The 26,452-nt window shown below is 46.0% G+C and overlaps 1 protein-coding gene across 2 annotated transcripts in view; it reads left to right on the top strand.

The window, feature by feature from the left end:
• The window catches only part of LOC144124787 (nephrin-like), a 359,910-nt gene that overhangs the window by 322,951 nt on the left and 10,507 nt on the right, over window positions 1–26,452 (top strand). For both annotated transcript variants that reach the window (XM_077657663.1, XM_077657664.1), the window contains exons 5-9: window positions 1,895–2,098; window positions 10,137–10,433; window positions 11,180–11,464; window positions 21,515–21,802; window positions 25,175–25,350. In XM_077657663.1, coding sequence (XP_077513789.1) covers window positions 1,895–2,098; window positions 10,137–10,433; window positions 11,180–11,464; window positions 21,515–21,802; window positions 25,175–25,350 — 1,250 coding nt within the window. The remainder of the gene's footprint in view (window positions 1–1,894; window positions 2,099–10,136; window positions 10,434–11,179; window positions 11,465–21,514; window positions 21,803–25,174; window positions 25,351–26,452) is intronic.

Genomic DNA, 26,452 nt, shown 5'->3' with positions numbered 1-26,452 from the left:
TTCTTTGTTATTATGGCCTCAACTCTCGAACGAGTGAACGGAACGTTGTGAGAGAAAAGAAAAAAAATCCGGATCTTCTCTTCTCTTTTTACTAGCTGTCGATTGTTTCAGTCGAAGAAAAGGCTGAATTTATTTATCCTTTGTCTATCTCGCCGAGGTAGATGTCGAGGTTGTCAGTCCATTTCGCAATTGCAATTCTCCGTCTAAGGTGCTCAGTGCGAAGAGCATTCCTTTCCCAGCGGCAGCTTCTCTTATCTGTTGAAAGGTCACACCAAGGTTCTTGGGACTATTGTTACAGTGCTCTTTTTTTGTTTGCTGCTGAAAACTTGTTATGGAATCCCAGACATGAAATTGTGCCAGTTAAGTATCGCAGACAACTGCTCCGCAAGTCTGAATCCTGAGAGTAATTATCGTGTCGGTCTTTACGCTTATTTTTGTTGCAGAGAATATCTTAGCGTTTTCTACCATGAGATTACTTTTAAAAAGTTAGGGTAAAGGGCAAAAAGAGCCCATGAGTGGTACATTTTTCACCTGAAACAAGTCGTTAATCAAATTTTAGTTAAGACTGAACGAGCAACTAAACCTTCATACTTTTACTTGCTCATTCGTTCTTAATAGCGCTTTAAAAAATCAGGAAAGGAATTCAGATGAATATCTATGCTTACCTGTTTAAAGGAGTCATTCTTCTGCTCTATACGACACTCGTACGTTCACAACTAGAATATGCTTCATCAGTCTGGGACCCCGGTGTTAAGAGTCTGAGCGACCTACTGGAGATGGTACAACACAAATCAACCCGGATTGTTCTCTCTGACTTTCGGCGTACATCAAGCGTAATCGCTATGAAAACTACCCTGGGCCTAACTTCACTTGCATCACGACGCAAAGTTGCACGCCTGTGCCTTTTTCACAAAATATTTTATCATGGGTCTATTCGCTACGAGTTACTTCTTCCTCCTTCATATATTTCACGCCGCACAGATCACATACACAAGGCAGGCATTTCGACATGCAAAACTAAAGCATTCTCAGATTCTTTTATTCCTCGCACGTCATATGACTGGAACCACCTTCCTTCCTCAGTTGCCACAATTCCTGACCCTGTATTGTTTAGGTCTTCTTTTACCGCTTCTATTGAATGATATAATGTGTTTATCACTTATTCTAACTTATCTATGTTTTGGTAATTTATTGTTCTCTGCTGTTGTTTGTTGTTTGTGTTTGTGTTGTTTGTGTTTTCTGTGTTATTATGTATTACCCACTCCCCTCTGTAATGCTCTGCCCTGAGGGTAAAATAACTAACTAACTAACTAACTAACTAACTAACTAACTAACTAACTAACTAACTAACTAACTAACTAACTAACTAACTAACTAACTAACTGACTAACTAATTAACTAACTAAATAAATAAATAAATAAATTTCGCATTGAACTCTGGTGCTTATCTCTTTCATTGCAGGAGAAAATGGCATGATAGCGTCCGCTTCAACATGCTTGTATTCACTTCCGGTGTGGGTGGGTGTGATACCGTGCATAAGCATGTGGTTGTCAGCTTTTTTTGCAGCCTTGGTGAAAAATGTTGGGCCTAAAAAGTTGCGTAGTCGGGCAACAACAGAAGCCGTAAAGCTCCAAATCCCCAGAGGATCAGCATGCCTCTCCTCCTTATCCTTGTAGAGCTATAGAGTTGCAGTGATGCCGTAAGTTCCCTTTTTACGAACGCTGTACTACTGTTGTGTGACCTTACGGTGTTGCGACATCGTTATATTTGCCCTATGGTTATGGCACGGTGGACACAGCAGATACGCCCCTTTAACAGAAAAAGTGCCTCGACAGCGCTGTAGCAACATTCGCCCTTCCTTTCTACCCCGCACCATTCCCCTTTGCCTCGCAGGTAAGCCCAAGCCGACGCTTGTGTGGAGCGGCATGCCGGACGGAATGATGGCCGAGGTGAGGCCCTCGTCCGAGGCACAGCTCACCACCTCTACGCTACTCATCCACTCGCTGAGGAGAGAGGACCTCCGCTCGACGCTCTACTGCACAGCCTCCAACAACATATCCTCGCCGGCCGACACTTCCGTCACGCTGGACCTCAACCGTGAGTTCATTTATCCCACCACGTTCATTTGGTAGATGTAGCATTTAGTTGCTGAGCGCAATATCAAAGTCTCAAGGTCCTCTGGGGTGGCGGTGGTATTTTGCTCCCAGCTACATTAAAAAACGGCGTATCCAAACATTTTGCAAAACACGACACTAGGGTTGCAGAAACTAACCGAGGTACCTATTCTATAGGGCCTGCCTGGTTGCCAACAAGGCTGTTTTGATGCATAAAATATATCAAAAAATCAGGTTCAAGGACAGCTCAGTGTCAGAAATATATTTCGAGCCATGGCATAACGGACGGGAGCCCAATTTTATGTTAGGCACACGTCGAAGATGTGTACCGTATTCTCAGTTTGTCAAGCCTGCTTAAGCGACTAGTCGAAAGCTTTGTGCTCCATAAGGTCAGGGGAGAAAGCCCTATCACCCCCGCAGAATAATCACAAGATTGGGTAGATTGGAGTGTTAGGATCGCAAAGCTTGATTACTCCCTCACTGTGGCCGCCTCATCAGATGTGTCATCTCATAATCATGATCAACAGCCTAACAAAACCCATTGCAGGGCAAAGGCCTCTCCCATGCCTCTCCAATTAATCCTGTCCTTTGCCAGCTGCGGCCGCCGTATCCCCGCAAACTGCTTAATAACAACCCCCCACCTAACTTTCTGCCGCCCCCTGCTACGCTTGCCTTCTTTTAGAATCCACTCCGTTACCCTTAAGGACCAGCAGTTATCTTGCCTTCGTATTACCAGCCCTGCCCAAGCCCATTTCTTCATCTTGATTTCGACTAGGATGTCATTCAGCCGAGTTCGTTCCCTCACCCACTTTGCCTGCTTTTGGTTCCTTAACGTTGCACCGAATATTTTTTTCCATACCTTGCTGCTTTCTCCTTAACGTCAAATGTGTAGGCAGACAGATAGGCAAGTACAACACTCGCGCATTGGCCCACTGGGGAAACAGGTTACAGGTTCAATGACTTTGATGTTCGCTTTATTTTGCGAGGGCGCGTTCGCCATTAGGGCAATGTGTTGTGCCTCCTCTTAATACAATCACGGAGACATACACCACGACAGCTTGCAGCGTAATGTCCGCGGAGCCTACGTTCTTAATAGCGCTAATTTTGTTATTCTGTTATATATTTCGCAAAATAACTATACAGAGAAGGAATTCACAGCCTTTTCACGGTCGCTCAAACAGGCAGGTCTCTTTCCTCGCCCATACTCTGTTTCCAGTAGTTACGTTTTCTGCGTAGTTCTTCATCTGCGATGTTTCTGCAAAAGGTGTTCACCTTTTCCTTGTGGCCACATAGCTGGGCTTGAATCGGTGCTAATGATTAAGTGCTTGCTTATTCAGAAAATCTTCCACGACATTGGGTAATTCCCCCACAGTAGATTCTTCCTGCAAAACCACAGCACCGCGAACATTGGAGAACGATACGGAGACCTTCCTGCGTACAAGCTGTCTAAAGACTAATTTTACTAGTGGGTGCTTGTTTAACAGCTGCAACGTGTTGGCTAGAAGGAAACAAGCCCCATGTCTCGTGTGTTTTCTTCGGTGCCCCTTGAATAATTTTCCTCTAGTATTATGTTGGAGTTATACAGGCTGCAATACAAACGAAGTTCAAACTTAACTTGTTTAGGCCTGAACAGTTAGGTAAGCGCCTGCGTGGAGATGCTGCTTCTGTTTTTATGGTTTTTATGCAGAAGCTTAACGCAAAATATAAGCTCTGGAAACATATACGGTACAAAAACAGCCACATTTCACGACGGCTGCTTAGAGAATAGCCATAACGTGCCTTGAAATTTGGGAAAACAAAACGCGGATTTACTGTGCAGAGATTTGACTTTGAACTGCTTCGGTTAGTTTTGCTTGCACTAAATGTGTAGGCATAAGGACGTGTTTTTACTTGGGCGCGGCTGAAAAGCTTCAAATCTGTGTATACATATGTGTCTGCGTACCCACTTTACACGGGGACACGAAGGAACAGCACACGTCAAAACAGCATGCGTCAAAGCAGCGCACAGAATATAGCACAGCGACGAAACAGCACAGGGAAAAACAGCACAACGACAAAACAGCTCAACAAGAGTACGGTGCAGCGCTTCTGGAGCGGTGAACTATCACAGCCATAACAGCAAACGGGAAATCACGATACATGAGGCAGTGACATTTGGAGTTAGCAAGTGCTCCTTTAGCTGGTTCATTAAGAAACAGGACTATCTCATTCACTGAGGATCAGCTTCGGTAGAACGGTGCATGTGGCAGAACTAGTGGTTAAGTATAGTCCTTGCTTGCTTGAAATTCCCTGCATTCATTGTACAACTCTGCTTGCCGACAGCGAGTTTAGAAAAATAAGGACTTTTGGTACATCCAGAGCCCTACATCGGGCATATTTGCCCGCATTCAGCATCACGATGTTGAGCCTGCAGAATCGATACTTTTAGATGCTCGCCAGACAATAAGTGCATATTTAAGATCACGAATATCACTCTGCTCTGTTGCTTGCTTTTTCTGTGAAACGAGTACTCGCTAACTCCAAACGTCGCTGCTGTATGTGTTGTGATTTACCGTTCGTTTACGGCTATGATTGTTAACCCCTCAAGCAGCGCTCCACCGCACTCCGATGTGCTGTTTTGTCGTCATGCTGCTTTTCCTCTGCGTTCTTCTTTCATCTTGCTATTTTTCGCTTTGCTGTTTTGTCGCAGTGCCGTTTTTTTCGGCGTGCTGTTTTGTATCTGCCGTTTTTTTAGTGTGCTGTTTTGTCGCTGTGCTGTTTTTTGTACGCTGTTTTGACGCATGCTATTTTGTCGTGTGCTGTTCTTTCATAGCGCCACTTTACACGGCAGTAGACCATAACTGCTTCTCCAGTCGACGAGCCTGTAAATGGAGATTGTAATCAAGTGCAGCTGAGCAACGTGCGCACAAAGCTGGTGCTTAGGTTTGCGTGGACAGTGAATCCGGAATAGTTTGAAAAAAAAAGGTCCAGAAAGAGCTTGTTCACACAGGTTAAGCTTCCCATTGCATTTAGTCGAATGAATCTGCATTATAGACTCCGTTTATTTAATCAGTCACTTTACCTGAGGGTATTTACTATTTGCACCTGCAGTTTTGCAAAGCATTTCATATGCATTCGAGAAGTTTTTTCTTCAAAGTGAAGCTGGCTATTTGACGCGCTATGTTTTTTTTTCATTCTCTTTGATTACAAGGTTTTATTCAGCTAGTAAGAGGTAACGGTGAATAGTTACTAGCTTTTCCCCTTTCTTTCTATCCTCATATGCAGCCTTTCCTGTCAAATATCCCCTTAAGAAATCGCTGCAGACAAGATGTATGAAAAGATATCCTTGTTTGGAGATGCGGACTTACTGCGTCAACGTGTTTAGTATTGATGACCCTTGTTTAACACTCGTTCACAGAGACATCTACACAAATAGGACCAAAGAAATGTTTTTATTGAGTTATCTCATCAACTTAAAATATGTGATAAACTGTTACCAGCTGCTTGAAATCAGACCCATTATAAAGGAACGCAGCTATGTTAACCTTGCATACGTTCTTTCAGCTATCATACAAAAAAAGATGGGTGATGAATGCAGTGATATAAAAAAGAGATAATGAATGTTTAGTTTCTCATGCATATTCACAATAAATGATACTCAAAAACTACGCACAAAAGCATTTTTGAACAGGAAGCGTTTATAAACGCAATTTGTCATTTATTTCAAGATTTTTCTATAACAATCAATGTATCCGCAAATCTCCCGTCGGCAGGCTTGCGATTAGTTGCTATTTAACACTTTTGGTGTTGTGAAAAGGGTTCCCTATTGGTTTTATATGGCACGCTTAACTTCTGATTGCCAGCGATGAAATAACCTAAAAGAAAGATCTGGCTACACATCAGCAGAATGGACTCTTACTTTAAACATTTCTGTAACAGTACCTTACAATTTTCCAATATCGATAATTTCTGTTCAAGAACGTCGGACATGCGTCATGAGAGGGCTTTGCTGTCAGTCAATTGAAATAACGTTCGGAATGTGTCACAGGTGTGAGGTCTCACTCAACATTCACCGATTTCAGAATCAGTGCTACAATCCACGAAACAGTGATACCTAAATTTAAGCCCGTTCAACCTATCGAATCGCGTTCAGATATTTTACGAATCAGCCGATAAGTTAAAGGGCACCAGTGTTTAGGCCGCAAGTGGAATGTAGATATAGAGGTAATCTACGGTTTTTTTTTTTTTTTGCAATTTCAGCCGCTGCGGTGGCTGAGTGGTTACTGCGCTCGGCTGCTGGCCCGAAAGACGCGGGTTTCGTTCCCGGCCGCGGCGGTCGAATTTCGATGGAGGCGAAAATCTAGAGGCCCGTGTACTGTGCGATGTCAGTGCATGTTAAAGAACCCCAGGTGGTCGAAATTTCCGGAGCCCTTCACTACGGCGTCTCTCATAGTCTGAGTCGCTTTGGGACGTTGAACCCCCATTAACCATTAACCATTTTTGCTATTTTAATTTCCACGCCAGCACGAAGCACCATATTACTCACCGGCTTTGAAATCCAGGTTGAGGAGAGGAAAACGATAGCGGCAATCGTTCTGTGATGAGCACCCATGAGAGCGCAAACCAACAACAGAGACGGCCAGTCTCTTTGTAACTTGAGAGAACGCTCCACCCCGCTCCAGAGGCCGGTCGTCTTGACCAACCAAGATGACCCCACTTGCTTTTTTTTCTTCCTCATTCTTTGTTTCCTGAGACAGAGTCACAAACTAGCCATCGTTGACCCTACATGTTTAGCATACACTACTACTGCCAGACCAAAAGCTGAGTATACGTGCCTGGTTTGTGATATTCACACAAAATATAACATTAAAGCCTGCAATTCATACAATGCAAAACTGTGCGGTTTATATCCGAGATATCACGCCATTGGCAAGCCAGCAAATATGATGCAGCAGTACGATGTCCAATCTGTGTAAGTGTACAGACGAGTGGAAGACTGGAATGCTCTACTGCCTTGCTTATTTTTCTCTCGTGATTTTGTTGGAGAGTCGGAGGCTGTCTTATCCTGGTGGTAAAGTTTGTATGTTTTAATTCTTTTATTTGCAGTGAGAACTTGTTTTCATTACTGCTTGGGCAAAACGCACAAGATTGCAGCATTTTGAAATAAATAATTAAAATAAACAAATTTGGTGTAAATACAGAAAGCCAGCACTTCTTGTTTTTGGTTGAAACCAGTCTTCGGTATAGTGTAATTTTTAACCCAGACCACTAAGGTCGCGGCGTCGTAGAGGTAGGCGCGCAAATACATCAGCACCGCATCATTTCAGACCTACCGCTTCCTGAATCTTATTCTTTCCTCCTGCCGCAGCCAATTGTGCCTATAGGTGGTGCGGGCAGGGCCCAGTTATTTTTAACTTGCTTTCTAGCCCTCTCTAACGTATGCAACCAATTGGAACCTGTTACCGCCATCACGCCTTCAAAAACTGACGCTTAGAGTGACCTTTTAGATTCTTTGCTAGTTTTGTGTGTAGTCTGTTATTCTTGTTTTTGGTACTAAACTTTTACCCTATGAAGGAACGCCTGCCAAGATACGTTACACTTCCGGCCATGTGTTCCAAATTAAGCAATGCACTTAGTTTGGTAACGTGTGGGAAATGTACAGGTGGCACGCAATGCTGGGCGTAGGCATCGTAGCTTAACATCTACTCAATCGCTGCGCACTACAGACCTCTCAGTATAAAAAGATGAATTAATTCAATTTTCTTTTAGGCACCTCACCGTGTAACACGAATCCTCGCTTGCTTCTAACATAATACCATTACCAATGCGTGCTCCTCGCGCGGAACTGGAGACTGGCGTGCTTGTTATCCGTTATTCATAAAAGAATCACGGCTCATGTATCGCATGAGACGAAATTCTTTAACGCGATGAGATTTCAGCACGCAAGCAAAATGTTTCCAGGTTATTGTTGGCGCTCTCTGACTGCGAAAGAACTTCGCGCTATCATTAGTGGATATGGAAGATGAATAAAGTTCGTGTCGGTCGACTATGCTGTCTGTCGCGAAAGTTGTTTGTTCTCTAAATGAGTTTATTGAGCCAGATGTGTAGTGCCCTCCTGCGTACACAAGTTTATTGTGCCGTATCGTTATCTCAGTGTAAATATTTCGAAATCAAGCGCTGTTTACACTGATGGTAATAATGTTTCGTTTATTGTAATGGATGCACACTCACAAAAAAAGTAATCTCAATGAACACAAATGTATAAAAATTGAACCAGAATTATGCGTTGTTCAACTGCACTTGGGTAACGTGGATATTATTGCAGACAGACCAACGAATCTCTAAAAGGATGGTAAATCTTTGCGTGGCCCATTGCCTGCAGAACTGCTTTCGGAGTACTAGGCTGGCACAGCAGAAAGTCGTCTGTTCTGGAGAGAGGAAGACTGCTCCCTTATGCCATACATCTCGAAGTTGTGCGCTCTTCACTTTCCTTCAGCGCAGTAGATAATAGGTCCAAGCAGCGAAGGTAGAAGGCCATATTGGGGTGATTTATTATGAGCTGTTTTGTGTGCACAGATTAATGCTGCGAGTCCAGTGCTTTTTGTTTGTGAGAAGCCTGTGAAGTTCTTGCGGACGTTCGTGACAGCGTGAGTAGCGTGCTATCGCTCATTGAACTGTAGTATATAGGACACAGTATGCTGCACGCTACAATAAAAATACACATAATATATAGAAATAAAAACTAGTAATACGAAATTATGAGCTGTAGTGTAGAACAAATACAACTGTAGGATTTCCAGTATTCTGAAAAACAACACTGAGAGGACGCGGAATAGCTGCCACCAGTTTCGTGCAAGAACAAGCTTTCTCTAATTTTTTATATTATTGTTCGTGTGGATTAACCAAGAAAAGCTTTCTAGTAAGACTGAAGAATTGAAAACGAGCCTAGTTTATGAGAGGGTACATACAGTGGGCGTGCGTTATTTTTAGGAGCAAACAAAGCGTATGCAGGATAGATTAAGAATGTATAATTGAAGAGAAATGCAAAATATCACATAAATATAAAAAGTGGAGGGAGGTATTACAAAACTTAGTTGGCACTTGTTCTCCAGGTAATGTGCCGTAAGTTATGAAGCTCACTGCACATCCTTCTCGCAGAAAGTGGGGACTATATTACGCTGAATAGAGAAATTTGGCGCAGGGTTTCTAGAAGAACGGAAGTACTAAGAAACACTACATAACTATAGACCTTGGGAGAGTAAGAAGAGTCAGGGAAACGAAAATTTATTTTTGCCGTTTAATAATTATCGTATTTATTCGTTCCATTCATGGACTACGAAGAAAGAGCAGCTGACAGTTAAAAAGAAAATTATTCTAAACAAAAAGCAAACAAACAAACTACAGCAGGAGGAACTGTTCTAGCACAGAATGGCGTGCTTGAAGAGTGATAGCCTAGTTTGCTGGTTTATTAATCCATTGCGCCATTTCCGGTTACACAGTAAAAAGGGGGAGGGGGCTGGCGGGGTACACAAGATTGAAAGCGGTTAGAAAGCGAAGTGTACAAAAGTACAATATATTCATATAATTAAATGAGCTTATACTCTTAGTGTGCCTACTTTGGCCTATAATGAGGGTGTAAAACACGCTTTTCACGTTGGAAACTTAAGTCCACCAGTAGGAAAAAGCAGGCGCCTCATTCACAATTAGTTTGCTTCTTGGTATATGACTGCCCCAGCGCCCGGCCAAGTAGCCAAGCGCGATTAGCACAATTTATCACAGAAAGAAATATATATTCACTCAGCATTTTTGGCACAACGCAAAACAAGCCTCCTTTGATTATGTATATGGCTCATGAAAGCACACTTTGTTCTGCTAGAAGGTAAGGTAGTCAAATATGCAGTTATTTCTTGTGTTCGGGATCGTTCAGAGTAGCTTTGTGAATTTTTTGGGGACGTGGGCGCCACTCCACTAACCATAATAACCACGTCGACCCATGGCAACCAGCAGCTCCCGGTCTCAATCTCCCGAACTTCACGTTTCAGTGCGTCCTACGTCAGTGAAGATAAGGCGCGGCGACATCCCGATCTCTGCGGGGCTTCCCGCCGAGATCGTCTGTGAAGTCTGGGGTTCGCGGCCACCGCCAGTGGTGACGTGGTGGAAGGGTCTGCGGCAGCTGAATCACACCTTCGTGTACGTGTCCACGGATGGCAACATCACCACGAGCGTGGTGTCGTTCACACCCTCCAGCGATGACCACGGCTCCAGCCTGGCCTGCCGCGCCAAGAATCCGGCCATGGCAGACAGCGTTGAGGAGGACACTTGGACCATGGACGTCCAGTGTGAGTGCATGCACGATTGCCGAGTTTATTCGTGTTTAGCCCTGTAAACCTCAGAACTGATCTCCTACGTTTGTTAAATATTAGAATAAGCACTGGAATTGTAGTATAGAGCAAGAGGAGTAGATGATATTATCAAGAAAGCAAAAATTTGGCGCGGTGATCAATTCAGTGTATATCGTATTAATTTATTAGAATATCTGACTAACTTTCTCTGATCAGCATCAGGGGCAAAATCAGATATATTTGCCAGAGCACCGAATCAATCAATCAATCAATCAATCAATCAATCAATCAATCAATCAATCAATCAATCAATCAATCAATCAATCAATCAATCAATCAATCAATCAATCAATCAATCAATATCAATCAACTAACCAATCAATCAATTAATTAAATAATTATTACTTGAATAATAAATAATGTTCGCACTCAGTCAGTAAAAATAATCGATCGATCGACTTGTTTGCTGAAAAATATTGCACGGATTGCTATCCAACAAAACTGCACATGTAGAGGGTTGGGAAAAAGTCTCCGGTTCTTTTGTTTGCGACACAGTGGCAGCTGCAATTCTGTACAGAGTTTGGCAGTAGTGAATTCTCATCCCTGAAGACCTTAAGCGCCTCGAGTGCTTTACTACACTCCTCGACAGAAGACCGTTTGACCAACCCTGTACATATGACGTGTTTCAACCTAGCGTAGCTTTCACTTACATGGCGTATCCAACCTTGTTCGCTATGCTGCAGACAAGCCGAAGATCTCGCTTCAGCTGGGCACCAAGCTGAGCCTGGAGAATATCCAAGAGAACAACGACGTATACCTGGAGTGCCGCACGGACGCCAACCCAGCCGTGGACGAAGTGGCCTGGCAGTTCAGCGGGCAGGAGCTGCAGGCCTCGGAGAACGTGCTCGTCTCCAAGAACTTCCTGGTCATCCAGCGTGTGCAAACTCACCACTCGGGCCTCTACTCGTGCAGCGCAGAGAACTCCGAAGGGCGGACACAGGGCGACACCCTGCAGCTGCGCGTTCAACGTAAGTGCCTGCTCTTTCTCATAAACGCATGGCTGCGACGTGCGAATAAGATTCCAGAAATAAAAAATAGGCTGCAGGCCGTGGTTAACCTTGGAATGCAGTCATACTGTCCGTGATATGAATCGCGATTCGGTGGAGCCCATGAAAGCCCAGACTCGACGTCATAAAGAAGCCTCGACGAATAAATCATGAAAGAAGCCACGTTCGAAAGGCGCTCCCAGCAAGGGGTTCAAAAAGGACGGCCAGAAAACCTGTTTTTAGCGAGCACGATTTTGACTTGTTACCGCTCCTGTGGCAGTATTTCATAAGCTGTCTAATTTCTATTGTACATTTCGCGTCTATTTCTTTCCCAGTCATTGGTCACTCATACATACCAGTGACTTGTTTTCAAGCGTCAGTGGAAACTAATCCCGGCATTGGGTGGCTGGCGACCGGACCTCACCTTTGGCTGCATATCGCAGCCAATGGCAGCCACTTGTCAGGTCCTGTCACCTGCCGTTGGCGGAGGGCTGAGACGCGCCTCCGTATTGGCTACATATCCCAGCCAATGATGAAGTCCAGTCCTCGACTACCCAACGGCCGGCTAGCTTCCTACAGACACCTGAAATTATCGAGTATATCTAAGTGGCCAATGAGAGACCTTACAAAATACGGGTCCAGGAGCGTACTTATTTATGTCGGGTTAAATGTGGGCGATTTGCATTGCAGGTAACGTATGGGGCATGAAAACGTTGACGGCTGACATGCTGGTTGCTTTGTCCTTCTGAAAACGCAGTGCGCGCTTTTCAGTTCTGTTTTATTATTTTTGTACAAAAAATATAGATACCGAGTATACTTCTAAAAATGACGGGCACTGGTTATTTCGTCAGTGATTGTTCGTTATTACTGCGTGTTATCACTTTCGCTCTACGCGAACTGAACCAAAGGTCTCTTTCAAGGCTTTCTAATCAAACGTTGACAAAGAATGCAAAAACAATATTACACATTTATTAATTTTTATTCGTCCTTATAATGAGCAATTTTATGGGCTCTAACATATAAATACCACAGTAATACGCTTAGAATCTATCGAGGAGTGCGAATAACTAGCATAGTTTTCGAGCGTGTGCAAAATTTTTTCGGTGAGGGTTTTTATATTAGTCCACTCCACCTGCACGTTGCGTTGTTGACGAGTGCGTTTTTATTTCAGCTTCAGCTTGTTGCAAATTTTTAGTTTTCGTTTGGCGTAAATGAACATGTTTGCTCTTCGGTTGCAATGTATGTGATGAATCTTAATCCTCGGTGTGAGTAGCTGTGCGTGGTCACAACAACATAAATCGAAAGCTCCTCCGGAACCAACGCATTTTGTACTGAAAACTGGCTGAATCTAGCCATCCGAAGCAAAGCCAGCAATTTGGCCGCCATGGTGGCTCGGAGTGGTTATGGCGCTCGTCTGCTGCCCCGAAAGACGCGGGCTCGATCCCGTCTGCGGCGGTCGAATGTCGATGGAGGCGAAATGTTAGAGGCCCGTGTACTGTGTGATGTCAGGGGATGCTAAAGAACCCCATGTAGTCGAAATTATCCGGAGCCCTTTACTGCAGCGTGCCTCATTGCCTATGTTTCTTTGCGAATTTAAACCCCATAAACCAAACCAAACCAAAACCAGGATCTATTAACAATGCCTTTATGTGGCTGCATTGACGCTAAACACATGAAACCGCTAAACCAAAGGAGTAATTTGCGATCTAAAGAAGAATAATAATGGCGCGAGGCGAAAGAAGGTTTAGTAAAGTGATATAGTACAGAGAAGGGCTTTATAATTAACACTGTCACCACAGTGCCTCATGAGGAGGAACTTGGATTGAAACAGCTCGAAAATTCTGAACTGATCATAAGTTAGACATCGTTTTTTTTTTGTTCGGACACGATGTAGGAGATGCGTTTACGTGCATGAAATAATACATCAACAATTACTTGTTCTTTTTTTTTTCAAGGGTGTTTTTGCTGCCACTCCCGACTCCGCACCGTTTTATTACTTAGACGTTTCATCGAAGGCTATTCGAGGCTCCAATTGCTTCAGAACTTTATCTCCTGTTTGTTAACCTCGATGAGAAACTCGTTCTCTTAGCTCGTAGCGCCTGCAATAATTCGCCAGTTATTTCCGTTTCGTGCGAAGCGCTCGCGCGTCTGTCAACCGGACAAAATACCAAAATCGGGTCAGGGTCTTCCGCTCCAGCACTTGGGTCCTTGAGTGGGCCTCAGCCGTGCAGCAGTGCGGCCGTAGTGCAGAGCTCCAAGAAATGTGGCTGGTCGCAGGCAGCGCGTGGAGTTTCGGTTTGTATGCAAAAAACGGTTTGCCCAACGCGGGCAAAAACCTGCTCACAAGGCCCAGTGCCCGAAGCGTATTGTTATGCAAAAACGTCGGGAGTTTCTATACTTTGTTCCGAGTCCAGGGAGAGGAGTTTTCGACATACCTTCGGCGCACCCACATATACTCCCCGTAGCCGGAGAATAACCCAACCGAGCACCCCCGGTGACTGCAACGAGCTCCGAAAAATATACGTGCATTGTTCTAGGCATTGCGAATAAGAAACAGAAGCCTACGGCGAAGCGCCTACTTCATGCGCCATGCACGAGCGTTGGTGCGCCGAGAATCGTTCTGAACTTTACAAGTTCTTTCCAACGCAGTGGTTGGCGAAACAGAAATAAAGAAACTCGCCCGCACGAACCGCATTGCGCAATGCGTCTCAGAGTGCATTGCGAGAGAAGAAGGTAGCGTTGCGAAGCATTGCGATGTTGCGTCAAGCGATAACAAAATCAAAAAGTTAGCGAAACGAGCGGCAGCTCACTTGAGGCGGCGGGGGCGGGGGCGGCTACGCTGGGGCTACAATAGGACTAGGGCCAAAAGGGGAACAGCGGCACCCATAGAACGTTGTGTCCCGCAAAGTGGCTGCGATAAAAGTTGTAGGGGTTTATTACCCGCTCAGCGATAACAGAGTTGAACGGGTTTATCGTCGCCGGTGCCTCAACGTCTTCAGCTTTACGTTCCGTGACGGTACTTTTACGGATGTCTCATTCTTCGCCCACCCCTGGCTACGTTTCTTGTTGGTTCTCTTTTCCTAGCCGTAGAGACGCCCGTTGGTCTTTGTTCGTGTCCACCCCGGTCCCGTGCTTCAACGTTCTGGAGTTGATGCCTCCTTTGGTGTTTTTACTTTTGAAGGACCCTCCTCAATCTTGAGCCTTACGCATTCCTCTACGAGCGGTTTGCCCATTTGCAGGGGTCACGCACAAGCTGCAGCAGTGTGTTCTTTCATTTCGACGATTTCATTTATTTGACCTTTTCTTTCGTGCATTTTAATTTTCGGCCTGGTCTCTCCCGGACTGCAGGGAGGATTGGAATTTTAAACAGATGCGGGACTTTGAGAGCTAGTGAGGCGCAAGAGACAGTCTCAAATGCCAGGCCGCGGACAGATAGAGTTCGCTTTCACTGCTTTCTTTTTATTTATTCTGTCTTTCCTCTCTTTCCTGCACTTGCTGGTTTTCTGGCTATAGTTAAAACCTTGCAAACGACTGCAGAAATGAAGCTTCGTAGCACGCGCTGAACACACGGCGATGTTTCTTTTTCGTTGTCCCTTTTTCCTTATTGCCTGCTTGGATCATTTCCTGTTAACCGCATAGTCCGTCTGACTTTCTTTTTTTTCCCGTCTCCGGTAGGCCCCGAATATGGCCGCCATCACGTCTAGAAGGCGTAATAAACGCCGCGAATTGTAGCATCGATCCGTTCTAAAGGGGGATTTGATTGGGTTAAGATACTGCGCTACTTCGGCTCGCTCAACTTAATGACCCCCGAAGTCTGGACGTGCTGAATGGTGGCAAGCAGACACCCGGGGTGGAGCCTGCGAAGAATAAAGGAATTTCTGAATGGCAGTAGTTAATCTGAAGACGCTTGTGGCTAGGTGCTTTTTATTGACTTATTCTTTGTTATTAATCCAGGCTCCCCCTCTTTTATCCTCCCCTTTTTTTTTTCTTCTTCATGCCATCATTCTTGTTGCTTTTATCATAATGACTCTCAGTTCGTTGACACGTCGCGGCTCACTGCGCACAGCACTGAACCATACGCAAGAAAGAAAAGCCGCTGGCGTCTGCGCCATACGCGCTGCAATTTCTACATTTCCGGTATTTCTTTCAAAGGCATGCACGGAAAGCGCGTTTTGAAACTTCCTTCCGGAGCTACAGCTATCAATCAGGGCTATGGCGACGCCTGGCGTACGTTTGCCGACGCTACGCTCTTCGACTTTCGTTCCTTTCTTTGCGCGCCCCTAATACTCGAATAAGATCCGCGTTACAAATAGGAAGAACCCGGCGAGCGCTGTGACGCACTGGTTTTGATGTTCTCCTTTAGGGAACGCCGTATGTACTTCGCGTCTAGCGAAAATCTCAGCGTAGATTCTTGTGATTTAATCCTGAGGCACCAATCTTTGCCTGCGCTTCTAACGGTGAGACATGGCTCCTTTCGAATAAAAGAAGGGCAGACGACCACGAATGGCTGCGGCGTTGCTAGATTCTTAGGCTGTGGAGGCGTTGTAAATGGGGCGACGACAGAAGAAACGGGCTCTTTCCTCGCTTCCTCTTGCTTTCGTGTGTCTCGGAATGATAGTGTGCTATGCATTTCGTCAGGTCGGGTTGGCGTTTCTTGTCTTGTATTGCTAACTAGTTCACTTTGTATAGCGAGCTGTGAAATACAGTTCTGAGCATGGCATACAGTGCAAAGATTCCCTGCTTTTCTTAGAGAGCCGTGATTAAATGGCAGTCCGCACAGGACCAGACGATTAGCAGTAACCTCGTCCTTTCTAGATGTTGACTTTCTGATGAGAAAAAAAAATCCGTCAAAACAATTAAGCTGTGTGGGGCGTTATATATTCCGATGTTGTCTTTAACTACGCTTTTTCCATGCTCTGTACGCGAGCAGGAAAAAGAAAGAGATTAGGATTCTAGAACAAGGGAACTACGCCTCTACCTCAAAAGCGAGGCAGTTTTCTAAGGCTCGTCAACCTTTATGGGGGGTGGGGGTTGTAAAGGTTGGAGCGGTGAACCCAGTTAGGTTTACAATGAATGAATGGTATCAATGCATGAATGGCTACAATGAATTAATGGTTCACAGCGCATCTGCATAGAACGATGTAAATTTCCCATTGGTCTCAAACCAAATAAACGGGCACGAACATCACGCAAAACATCGAGACACGAATAAAGAATGTGCACGCATGGACGGCAATTAGTGGCATGAAATACATACGCCCTGGGCAGTGCTTTGCTTTGCAGCGCTTTGCCAGCAAAGCGAGCCGCCATACGTGCATTGAAGTTTTCTAGCTCTTTTTAAGCATCCACAAAGCATCTGTCGTTGCAAAACTTGCTCCTTGAAAAGAAGCAACAAACTGACTTGAAAAAAAAAACACGTTGCTGGGATTGTTGGTTCCAATGAAAACGCTAACGCCAGCCTTGTGTGTTGCGATGTCTGCACACGTTAGAGGGACACTGAGGAGAATTTTTTCAGATTTTTTTGTTAGCAAAATCTGATAGTTCGGCATTTCATGGCTTTGTTGGCGCTTGTCCAGGAGCGAAAGATACATTTATTTAAAGAAATTTGGATTGGAATTTGAAAAAGTTTTTCTAGACACTCCGATTCAAATTCGAGGACTCTTATGACGTTACAGGACGGAGTGACGTGATGCGTGACGTAAACGCAGACTACGTCATTTCTGGCGGCTAGCGGTGTGGTCTAGCAGCTGCCGAAATGAATGATACCGCCGCCGCACCTTGAAGGCATCTATCGGGGGTCGCTACCGTCGCTTCGTTTACGTTTGCACCGGCGTCTTGCCAGCGTTGCGATGGGTCCCATTCCCGAACCCGACGACGTAGTTCTCGCAAAAACTCTGGCCTGCATTTCAACGACCTCAGCCCCACAGAGCGTGCGATGCTTTTGAGGGAGCACGATTAGGTTAGGCGCCGGCGGGTCGTTTCCCCCTTCCTCAGTGAGCAGCCGTTGCAAACTAAATATCATAACCCCAGTGCGGGGAGTCGCGAGGGGCCAGGACAAGTTCGGCGCATTGCACCCATCGGAGGCTGGCTGGGGCTTTGGGGCCAACGGATTGTGATTCCTTGAACGGCGCGGAAGGGCCAAGTTAATTATTTTTTTGGCACAAAAGACGGATTGGCGCTCAAGGGCGGTCGCGTTTAAAGTTGGCGGCTTGAAACTAAAGCCGGCGCACGACGCTTCAACGGCTTCCGCTAGATCCAACGGGTCCACTGGAGCGGGCTCTCTCGCCCACTTGCATGTACCTTCAGATGTGTACTGTGAATGAATTAAATTATCCGAGAGCTCGAAAAGAACAGCTCCGCCCAACTGCCGAAGCTATTGATTTACGTCACAACGCGCACCTCGCCGTGGAGCCGAATCAGTCTGTCCGGGCCGGCGGCGGCTGGCGCACTCGGCGCGAAATAGAGACATGCTCCAAGTCTCCCCGCCAGTGCGGTCAGAGTGCGCCGAAGCCGCCGAACGCGTCGGCGGTCAAGCGCAGTTGGAGTACAGAGGGTCTCGCTTTGGCCGACGTGACGTCGCCGTGCAGCGCGCGCGCGCGTTACGCCGGAGCGTAAACGCGCCTTAACAGAGCCTCCGCTGAAACGCTAACCAATGTATTCGGTGGCAGCATCTATGGGAGCCACTGAAACCCCCCGCCCGCTCACTGAATAAAAAAGAAATCCGGTGCCGAGGCTCAGGATCGAACCAACGCCTTCGGCGTTTGAGGAGGAGACGCTACCACTGCGCCACGATGGCTCAAGGTATAACCATTAATAAAGGCACATCTAGTGAATGCACTCTTCCGATGCAGATATCTCCGCGCTTTCGCTACGTATATCTTAGCCTAACAGAGCTAGGTCATCCGCAATTTTTCTTAACTGCCTTGTACCTTGTCTACCATCCCTAATAAACGATTTCCGTAAAGTAGTTTGAAGTTGACTGGCAAAGCCGGGAATGTTTCGCCGAGCGAACGTGCGAAGGCACAAGTGCTCTTTATACTGCGAACTGCCTTGTACGATCACCGACCATCGTGCCATCATAGTTTTTCATGGACCGGGGCGATCATCTGACAAGCCTTAACAGGCTCCTTCAAAGGTTAACCAGCACTTGGAGCGGCACTGGAGTTTCTCTGCTGTTCGGCGCTTGTAAATCGAGGCGCGTCAAAAACAAAAGCACGGGGCACGCAAACCTCATAGACGCGACGCACCATAAAATATTGACTCTCCTGGCCTCCTGTGGCGCCGCCAAGCATCGATTTTCTTTGCTTCCAACATTCAGGTTGTCTTTTGTCTTCCTTTCTTGTGTGATAAAAGTGCACTATCGTTTTTAAAACCAATCTTACTTCAATATTGAACCGCGCAACCTTCTTTTGTCAGCCTCAGAGATTCGCGGCTTCATGTAGGAAGGAAAATTCTTCCAAGGTGGCGTCTCTTGTCCTAAGACGTTACTTGTTCTAAGACGTCACCACGCTTGTACTTGCGAGATTGGCCTGTGGTGGCGATACCTGTATTTTGGTACCTGCTATTTTCTACCTTACAAGAGCTTTGTTTTCAGAAAGAGTGGCGTTTTTGAGATCAGGAGATGGTATTGTATCGATACAAGCAAACTTCAATTTGTCCTCAGTGTCCCTTTAAAGATCCCTAGGCGATCGAAATTATTCCGGAGCCCTCTGTTACGGCACCCTTTTCCTCTTTTTTTCTTTCACTCCCACCTTCCTCCCTTCCCTTACAGTGCGGTTCCGAGGTTCACCGCAATATGTGAGACAATTACTGCGCCATTTCATTTCCTCAAAAACCAATTTAATTTTTTTTGTTCTCTTGACGGACTGGCACAAAAACACTCTCGAATTGTTCTCTTGACGGCCTGGCACAAAAACACTCTCGAAAGAGCGGCCGCTGTTTTATGTCATTAGGAATGTTTTCATTCCGGCCATCTCCGCCTCCTACAGTCCATCGATCCTTAAGCCCGCTTGGACCGCATAACCAGAAGTTTTGAAGCCGAAGAGAAAGGCCTCTGGAGCACGCGCTCACAAACCGAAGCAAATAGGTCTATTCCATGCTGGTTGGAGACCAATCTTGTACAGGTGAAACTGAAATTCTCGCTCTTTCATCTCCCGGAGTGTGGTCTCCAGCCGGCGGGTAATAATAGAGCTATCTTCTACGTTCACGGAGCATGAGGTCCGCAAACTTTTGTCCCCGACTGTATATAGAAAAGATATATCCTGAACTGTCAAAGTGACGACCGAAAGCTACTACAGGTGGTTTCACGTGGACACGAGAAGAAGAACCAAGAACGAGGTAAACTCCGCGACAAGAGTGCGGCCTGCGCTCTCTTTCGAGCGGTATTATAGTGCGGAGAAAAAAAAGGCGGTCGAAGATACATTAGCGAAATGAAACGATAGAAGCAATACGCAGTGAGAAGCCTCGTGATAACAGACGGCGCTCTTGGCAGATCAGAATGAATCATATAACAAGGCGTAACAGAGGTGCACCCCTTGGCTTGCAAAACACCTATTATTCTGATCCAGACGCATTGGTATGCACTCTTGTGCCGCTGTTTATCTGGCGGTCAGCTCATGTCTCCGTGACGGCACAGGGCCGCCGGTACTTCTAGGTAGCCTTCGTCACTCTATCGCTTGAGGTTAGGTTGCTCATGACCAAAAACTAAATTGCTCTAGGGATTTAACACACAGCCGGGTATATAGTCACCCTGAACAAAACTTACAATTTTTGTTCTGTGGAAAAAAAAACTAGACTTTCTAAAAATAAATATTAGAGCACTGTCGATTTTATTTATTTAGTTATCTTAACCCCTTGCCTTACAGGTATCTGACATGGGAGTGGATACACCGAAATTACTAGCAACGAAGGCGAAAACTGATACCCCATATACGATGGCTCTCGATTCGCGTCACATTAGCTTAAGTTCAACGACAAATGTTGTTACCCAGAAGTTCGTAAAGCACCGACAAAAAGGAAAATTAATTCGTTGGGTGGCTTTTGCGAGTAAAACATAGAGGCATACTGATTATCGCTTCTATTAATTTTTTTAGGCATCAGTAATAAAGCTGTGGGGCCCTTAAAAGACCAAAGCTGAGCGCAGTGCGATGCAGTGGTGTCGCAAGTCTAATTAATTCAGATAACCCTCGCCACACCAGACAGGGCTAATGAAATGAAATTAGAGACTCTCAACTGGGCGTGGAAGTAAGCTCTGCACGAATGCATCACTGCGGGGGCACAACAGCTTATAGCACGCCATGCAGGCTTACATGCGCTTATAAGCAGGCACAAAAGACTTATTTGAAGGCAATTGCAATCCGCCTTTAATGTAAACGACACCGGGCGATGGTTGCTTCCTTGAGCTGTTCGCGTATTATCTGCAGTTGTTATTATTATAGACAGTCCGGTACTTGCAACAACTGTGTACAAGTTCGTAGTAAAATATCAAGGTACATGCCTTCCCGTCCATTGACGCCTTTTTGTTTTATCATCACCTGTCCAGTAAAACATTATTAGGACGAAACAAAAGAAAAGAATATATATTGAGAGTAAACGTTTCTCGAAAGAAAATTTTGGGTTCCTAAAAACAATTTCACAGTGTCATAGCCTGGGAGTTGCATTCACTTCGTTTATGTGCGCAAAGCACACACTAAGGAACCCTCAGAAACCAAAAACAAAAAAGGACAGTTGCGCGCTTAAATATTGGGTAGTAGTTTTGCGTAATAGTTATTGAGTCACTTGCGTGTGCGGGCATATTATGGTGTGTTCGAGCCTTGGGGTGTTTCTAATGTAAAGAAAGCTGGACAGGAGGACAGCTGCTTCAGCAAAGGTAATTTTTTCTCGCGAGTTTTGTTTAACTTTCCTGTGTGTCCACTTCCTAAGCAAAGGTGTGGTGCTATTTAATCGCCACGTCACCACACAAAGCATAAATACCTTAATTCCGTTTCTTCTTTCCTTCCTTTTCTCTGCCTTCTCTTTCATGTGACGGTGCAGACGCCCCGCTGTGCAAGGCGAACCAGCACGTGGTGTACGCCGCCTCGAGGCACCAGGAAGTGGAGGTCCACTGTGAAGTGGAGGCCGACCCGAGCAACGTCACCTTCGAGTGGCGCTTCAACAGCACACTCCAGCAGCGGCCTCTCAAGAGTTTCTGGGCGCAGGGAACACAGAGCGTGGCCCGCTACATTCCGCACAGCCACACCGAATACGGGACGCTGCTCTGCACCGCCTCGAACCGCATCGGCAAGCAGAGGCAGCCCTGCCTCTTCCACGTCGTCCAGGCAGGTCGGTCTCCTTGCACGTCCCTCTCATTCTCCTTGTGTCTATTTCGTTTTTTTTTATATACGATAACCAAAATTGGCAGTAAGTAGTCGTTGTGTCGAGCTATAGTTTGCAAGCCTTTACACTCTTCAGTCTTTAACAAAAGTTCGGTTTGTAAGCACTAATCCACATTCATCACACGTCTCGAAGCTCATCTCTTACGTCTCGATGCTCCCATGGACGTACAGTGATGAGCTGGCCTGTGCAGAGAGCTGGAGCGGTGTGCTTATGTATAAACGCACAGCAATGTCAGCTCAGTTGCTTACTTAGAGGTCGTGATGCTTGAACTACTTTCTCTCATATGCCTTTTGCGGCTTCTTGGCTGTAAGCGTTGTCTCCGAAACCCACGACCTGCTTGAAGATTGCGATTCGTGTGCTTCGCAGTGCGCTGCTCGAGCGCTTTATATTACCTTGGTCAGCTTTGTACCTAAAAAAGGTGTCAGCAGTAGGTGCAACAGTACTTTCTGCATAGGTTTTTTTTATAGTCTGTTGTACCGGAATATTTAGTAAGAATATTGCCGCAAACGAAAAATAGGAGGTATTTGTCCGCTTGGGAGCAGGAAGCGATTTAGAGAAAGCAATCAACGTTACTGGCTGCTAAAAGCACCACTATAGCTACTTAGGTCAGCAAATGAATTCATGAAAAGGTAGACAGATGTGCAGACAGGTTTCCAACAACAAGCAGGAGGTTTGGAGAAGTGTCTATTGACAAAAGGTGGCATTTCTTGGCTAGAGAAGACTACAAGGCGGTTTTTATTAGATTAGTTTTGTGGTAGCCACGAAATTAATACCCCTGCGTCCCATGTGGCATTTCTGCCATACTTGTGAAATATTTTCCTTCACAAGATGTGTCCGCAAGACACATTCTGTTCAAAGAAAACGGTAGTGCAATCACCATAAAATCCGCTGCTGCTAGTTCATGCGTAACAATAGTAGACGATGCCCTGTTCTGCTCTGATCGTTTTGTAAGAACTGAGCAGACTCAGGCAAATCCCTCTAAAGAATAAGGAGCAGAAATGAATTCCTCGTACATTATTGTGACGGCAACTGTATTAATGGGAAACTAAACAGCCAGCATTCCGTTTGCTTTCGGATTACTTTTCGAACAAATTTGGAACAATTTGGCTCGCAGAATTTTCAAAACTTTCGCTCCTGGCTGATACGAAAAGTTCGGTTCTTGAGGTAGCAACCTTGCCTTAGAACACAACTACCCGATGTAAAGCAAACTGACGTTGCGCAAAATAAGGGTACCAAGCGAACGAAACAAAAGGCTCCTTACAGACGTAATTATTGCTGGATCGATATGTTGAATAGAACACAGAGCAAGTGGAATGCTTATTATATCTATTTGGCCATCTCCTAACCAGTGAACTCTCCGATGAGATATACACAAACTTGGTAAAGAGGAACAACGTCCACCGAACCAACATTCGTCCGCCTGACCGATTCATCGAAACTTAGGGCTTTTTTCTTGAGTGCTCCGTCTACTCGAAATCGCGGCGTGGAGGAAAGAATGGTGGAAGCAGTTCTTACTCCATCCGTTTTCTTGTCCAGAAAAGGTTTTCTCGTTTCTTTGCCATCCTTGCCGTTACACAAGCACCTAGGCCAGAGGCACCTCAATTTCGAAACGGCATTACTATCTGCCTTACTGTTCTTGCTCTCCTCCGACCTATGTCTCTGCTTCCTTCTGAATTCGCTGGTTTCTTTTTCTCTTACTTTTCTTCCTTCCGAACGCTGGCGGAATAATGATATTGAAATAGATTACGCTCATCGCAAGCTCCTTCGCTTTGACCGGAGCGTCCTGCCAGGGGCTAGAGACGAGCCGGAAGCCAGAGCAGCGGTACTGCAGCCGGGGCCTTATTCTGCAGCCGACTTTTATTTGTACGGGTCGCCTCATTTCTTTGTCTCCGTCCTGTTCGGTTATAGAAAAAAAAAGAAAAACAGAAAGTACGGCGATGCAGAGAAAATGAGAAAACTCCTCGAGCGGCCAAAGCGGGCCACTGTTTCCACGAGAGGATTTGTCGTTCCTCGTCTCGAAAAGCTTCCGATGGACGTCAGACACGATTTGGTTCTTCATTTCGCCACGAGCTGCTCACGATATAGTTATTTTGTGACCTTTTTAGCTTGCTCCAACTTTCCCCACCGGTCCCGTCTCGCAGCTCGCCGCGCCAGCCCAGTCTCGGGCGGTGGCTGGGGAATGCGCCGACTCGTCGGGAATCTCGCTAGGAGCCGATCGAGAGAAAGCGCGGCTCCGCACTTTGATGATCCCCGACTTCCTGTGTATACGTCTGTCGATCCTGACAGCGCCTGTCGCCGACGCTCATCGTTTGCTGGGAGTTGCCCCGCGTTCGATCGAGGAGGCAGCGCGGAAGTTGCCCTTCTTGATCCGCGCCGCTTAGAACGCCGGTGCGCTGCGCATTTGGCAGGAATAGCGAAGTGAATGTCGCGCGTCTTTAGCTATCTCCACTGACGACCACGTGCAGTTGACATATTGCTTGACCTCGCGTCGTTTAAATTCCCTTAAAGGAACCAAACCAGCGCTTTATAAGATGGGCTGGATTACAACGAGAATCGATGTTCGGAATATAGAGACCAGGAAATTCTGATATTAAAGAGGTCTGCCTCTAGCAGTGCAATCTAGCATCACGCAAAAAAATGAAGAATGGAAAGGTACAGGGTAGTGTTCAGATCTTTCTTTGTTCTTAAAAATTCTTTGGACGAAGTCAGAGCACGAACCGGCCAACTCTCTTCAGTTAATATATTTGACTATTTTGTACGGAGGTTCAGACTGTGCTTTCGTCTGCCGTTAGTTCAATAACATACATTCATTAGTGAACTGCTGATGCGCCGATTATTTCGCAAAACGTCTCGTAGTTGAGCAGATTAGAAGTAGAGTCATGTCGCTCACCGCTCTGAAAGAGCAATTTACCTCGTCCTTCGTCGGTGTACCATACAGATTGGCATTAAAGGAAAGAGACGAGTGCACGATTTGGTCGCATTTTTTACCGAAAGGTTTTTCGCTCATAGTGCTCCGTGTGCTGGGAGATAATACTCCTTTTGCGTTGCACTTTTTGCTTCAAGGAGGCGAAAATTATGCGATGGTATTTGTTGAGGTATGAAGACGCCTTTAACAGTGCTGAATCAGAGTTTTTCTTCCAATGAGAGAAAACTTCCACGCGCTTAGGGCTTAAGCTTTCTGGATAGTCTAAGCTGGGCCATTGCTTAGGAGGGATCACAATCTTGCTGCGTCTCTCTTTTTTCTTTTTTTCCTGATCTAACGCGCTGTTGTCTCCCTTCTTCCTCACCTTCTGTCTTTCGCGACCCGTTCGGAAGCAGGTCCCCCGGGCCCCGTGGAGAACTGCTCCATCACGAACCAGACCGAGGGATCGCTGCACCTCGAGTGTCAGGCCGGCTCGGACGGACACCTGCCTGCGCACTTTGTGCTGTCCGTGCACGATGCGCTCACCTCGAGCGTCTCTGCAAACTTCACTGCTGACAAGCCAGACTTCTGGGTAAGTGGATTCATCGGCAGAAATGCTACGCTACACACTAGACTCCGCGAAGAGTTTTCCTGGCTCTGGAGCGGAAGCTGCGATTGCGGCTTTTTTTCATAGGCCTACATAGAAGAATATATTCCCAGTTTACAAAGATGAGTTTTCTCTTTAATCGTAGCATGCTGTCAGTATTCACGTTGAAAAAATATCTGCAGCGGAACTGCCACCTTTCACCGCGAAAAGTACGAAAAAAAACAGCATCCTTAATTACAACGAATTTGCTAGGCACGTCTTCTTACAGGAAGCCTTTATAGATGGCGGCAGCTACACCAAAAACAGAGTGAAGGACGCTCCGTCCCTGTAGCCTTTCCTTCAAGGCTGTCGTCAAGTATTGTCGCTGTGTGGATTGAGAGCAGCAACGTTCATGCCACCTCTTTGGTCCTTGTTCTCTTCACAAAAAAATTTACAGCTGCGGTTACCAGCAGTACTCATACTTGTCACTGTGAGACACTGAATAGCATACTCGTAACACATTGTATCCAATGGTTCTGTCGTCTACCGAGAGGGTAGTCGATCAAGAGAACCTTTTAGTACCGAAGCAGACAACTGTTTTTTAAAGCGAAAGCTTTACTGGTTGCGAACTTGCGATTTCGCTGTGGCGGTGCTCCGAGGAAGCACAGATACTGAACTTGAGCCGTTGCCTAGCAACCGCCGCGCGCTCACCGCGCCATCTGGCCTGACGTCACACCGCTTTCCTCCTCGTTGCGCTCGCCTCCGCTCGCTTCGCCTGTTGTGTCGCATGCCTGATAGCATGTCGGTCGGAGGATTGAAACGGAGAGCTCGCGCGCGCCGCAACCGCAGTTGAGGCGGCAGTATGGACGGCGACAAGTCTGCTAAGCAGAAGGAGGCCTGGAACCGACATCAGAACGAGACGAAGAAGAAACGGGTCGCCCAGGAAACAGAAACAGCGCGCCGAACGACTGGTTAAACGCCGCCGTGAATATGCCGCCGCGAGACGGGCACGTTTAACGTCCGATGTCTCGACCGCTAGCAGCAGCGACAGCAGCCGGAGTCGTCTTTAATGCTACAACAACATAGCTAGAAAACCAGAATAACCTGG

This window comes from Amblyomma americanum, chromosome 3 (genome assembly GCF_052857255.1).
Source record: "Amblyomma americanum isolate KBUSLIRL-KWMA chromosome 3, ASM5285725v1, whole genome shotgun sequence".
Lineage (NCBI taxonomy): Eukaryota > Metazoa > Arthropoda > Arachnida > Ixodida > Ixodidae > Amblyomma > Amblyomma americanum.
Note: the sequence above shows the minus strand (reverse complement) of the source record. Positions and strands in the feature narration are given on the sequence as shown.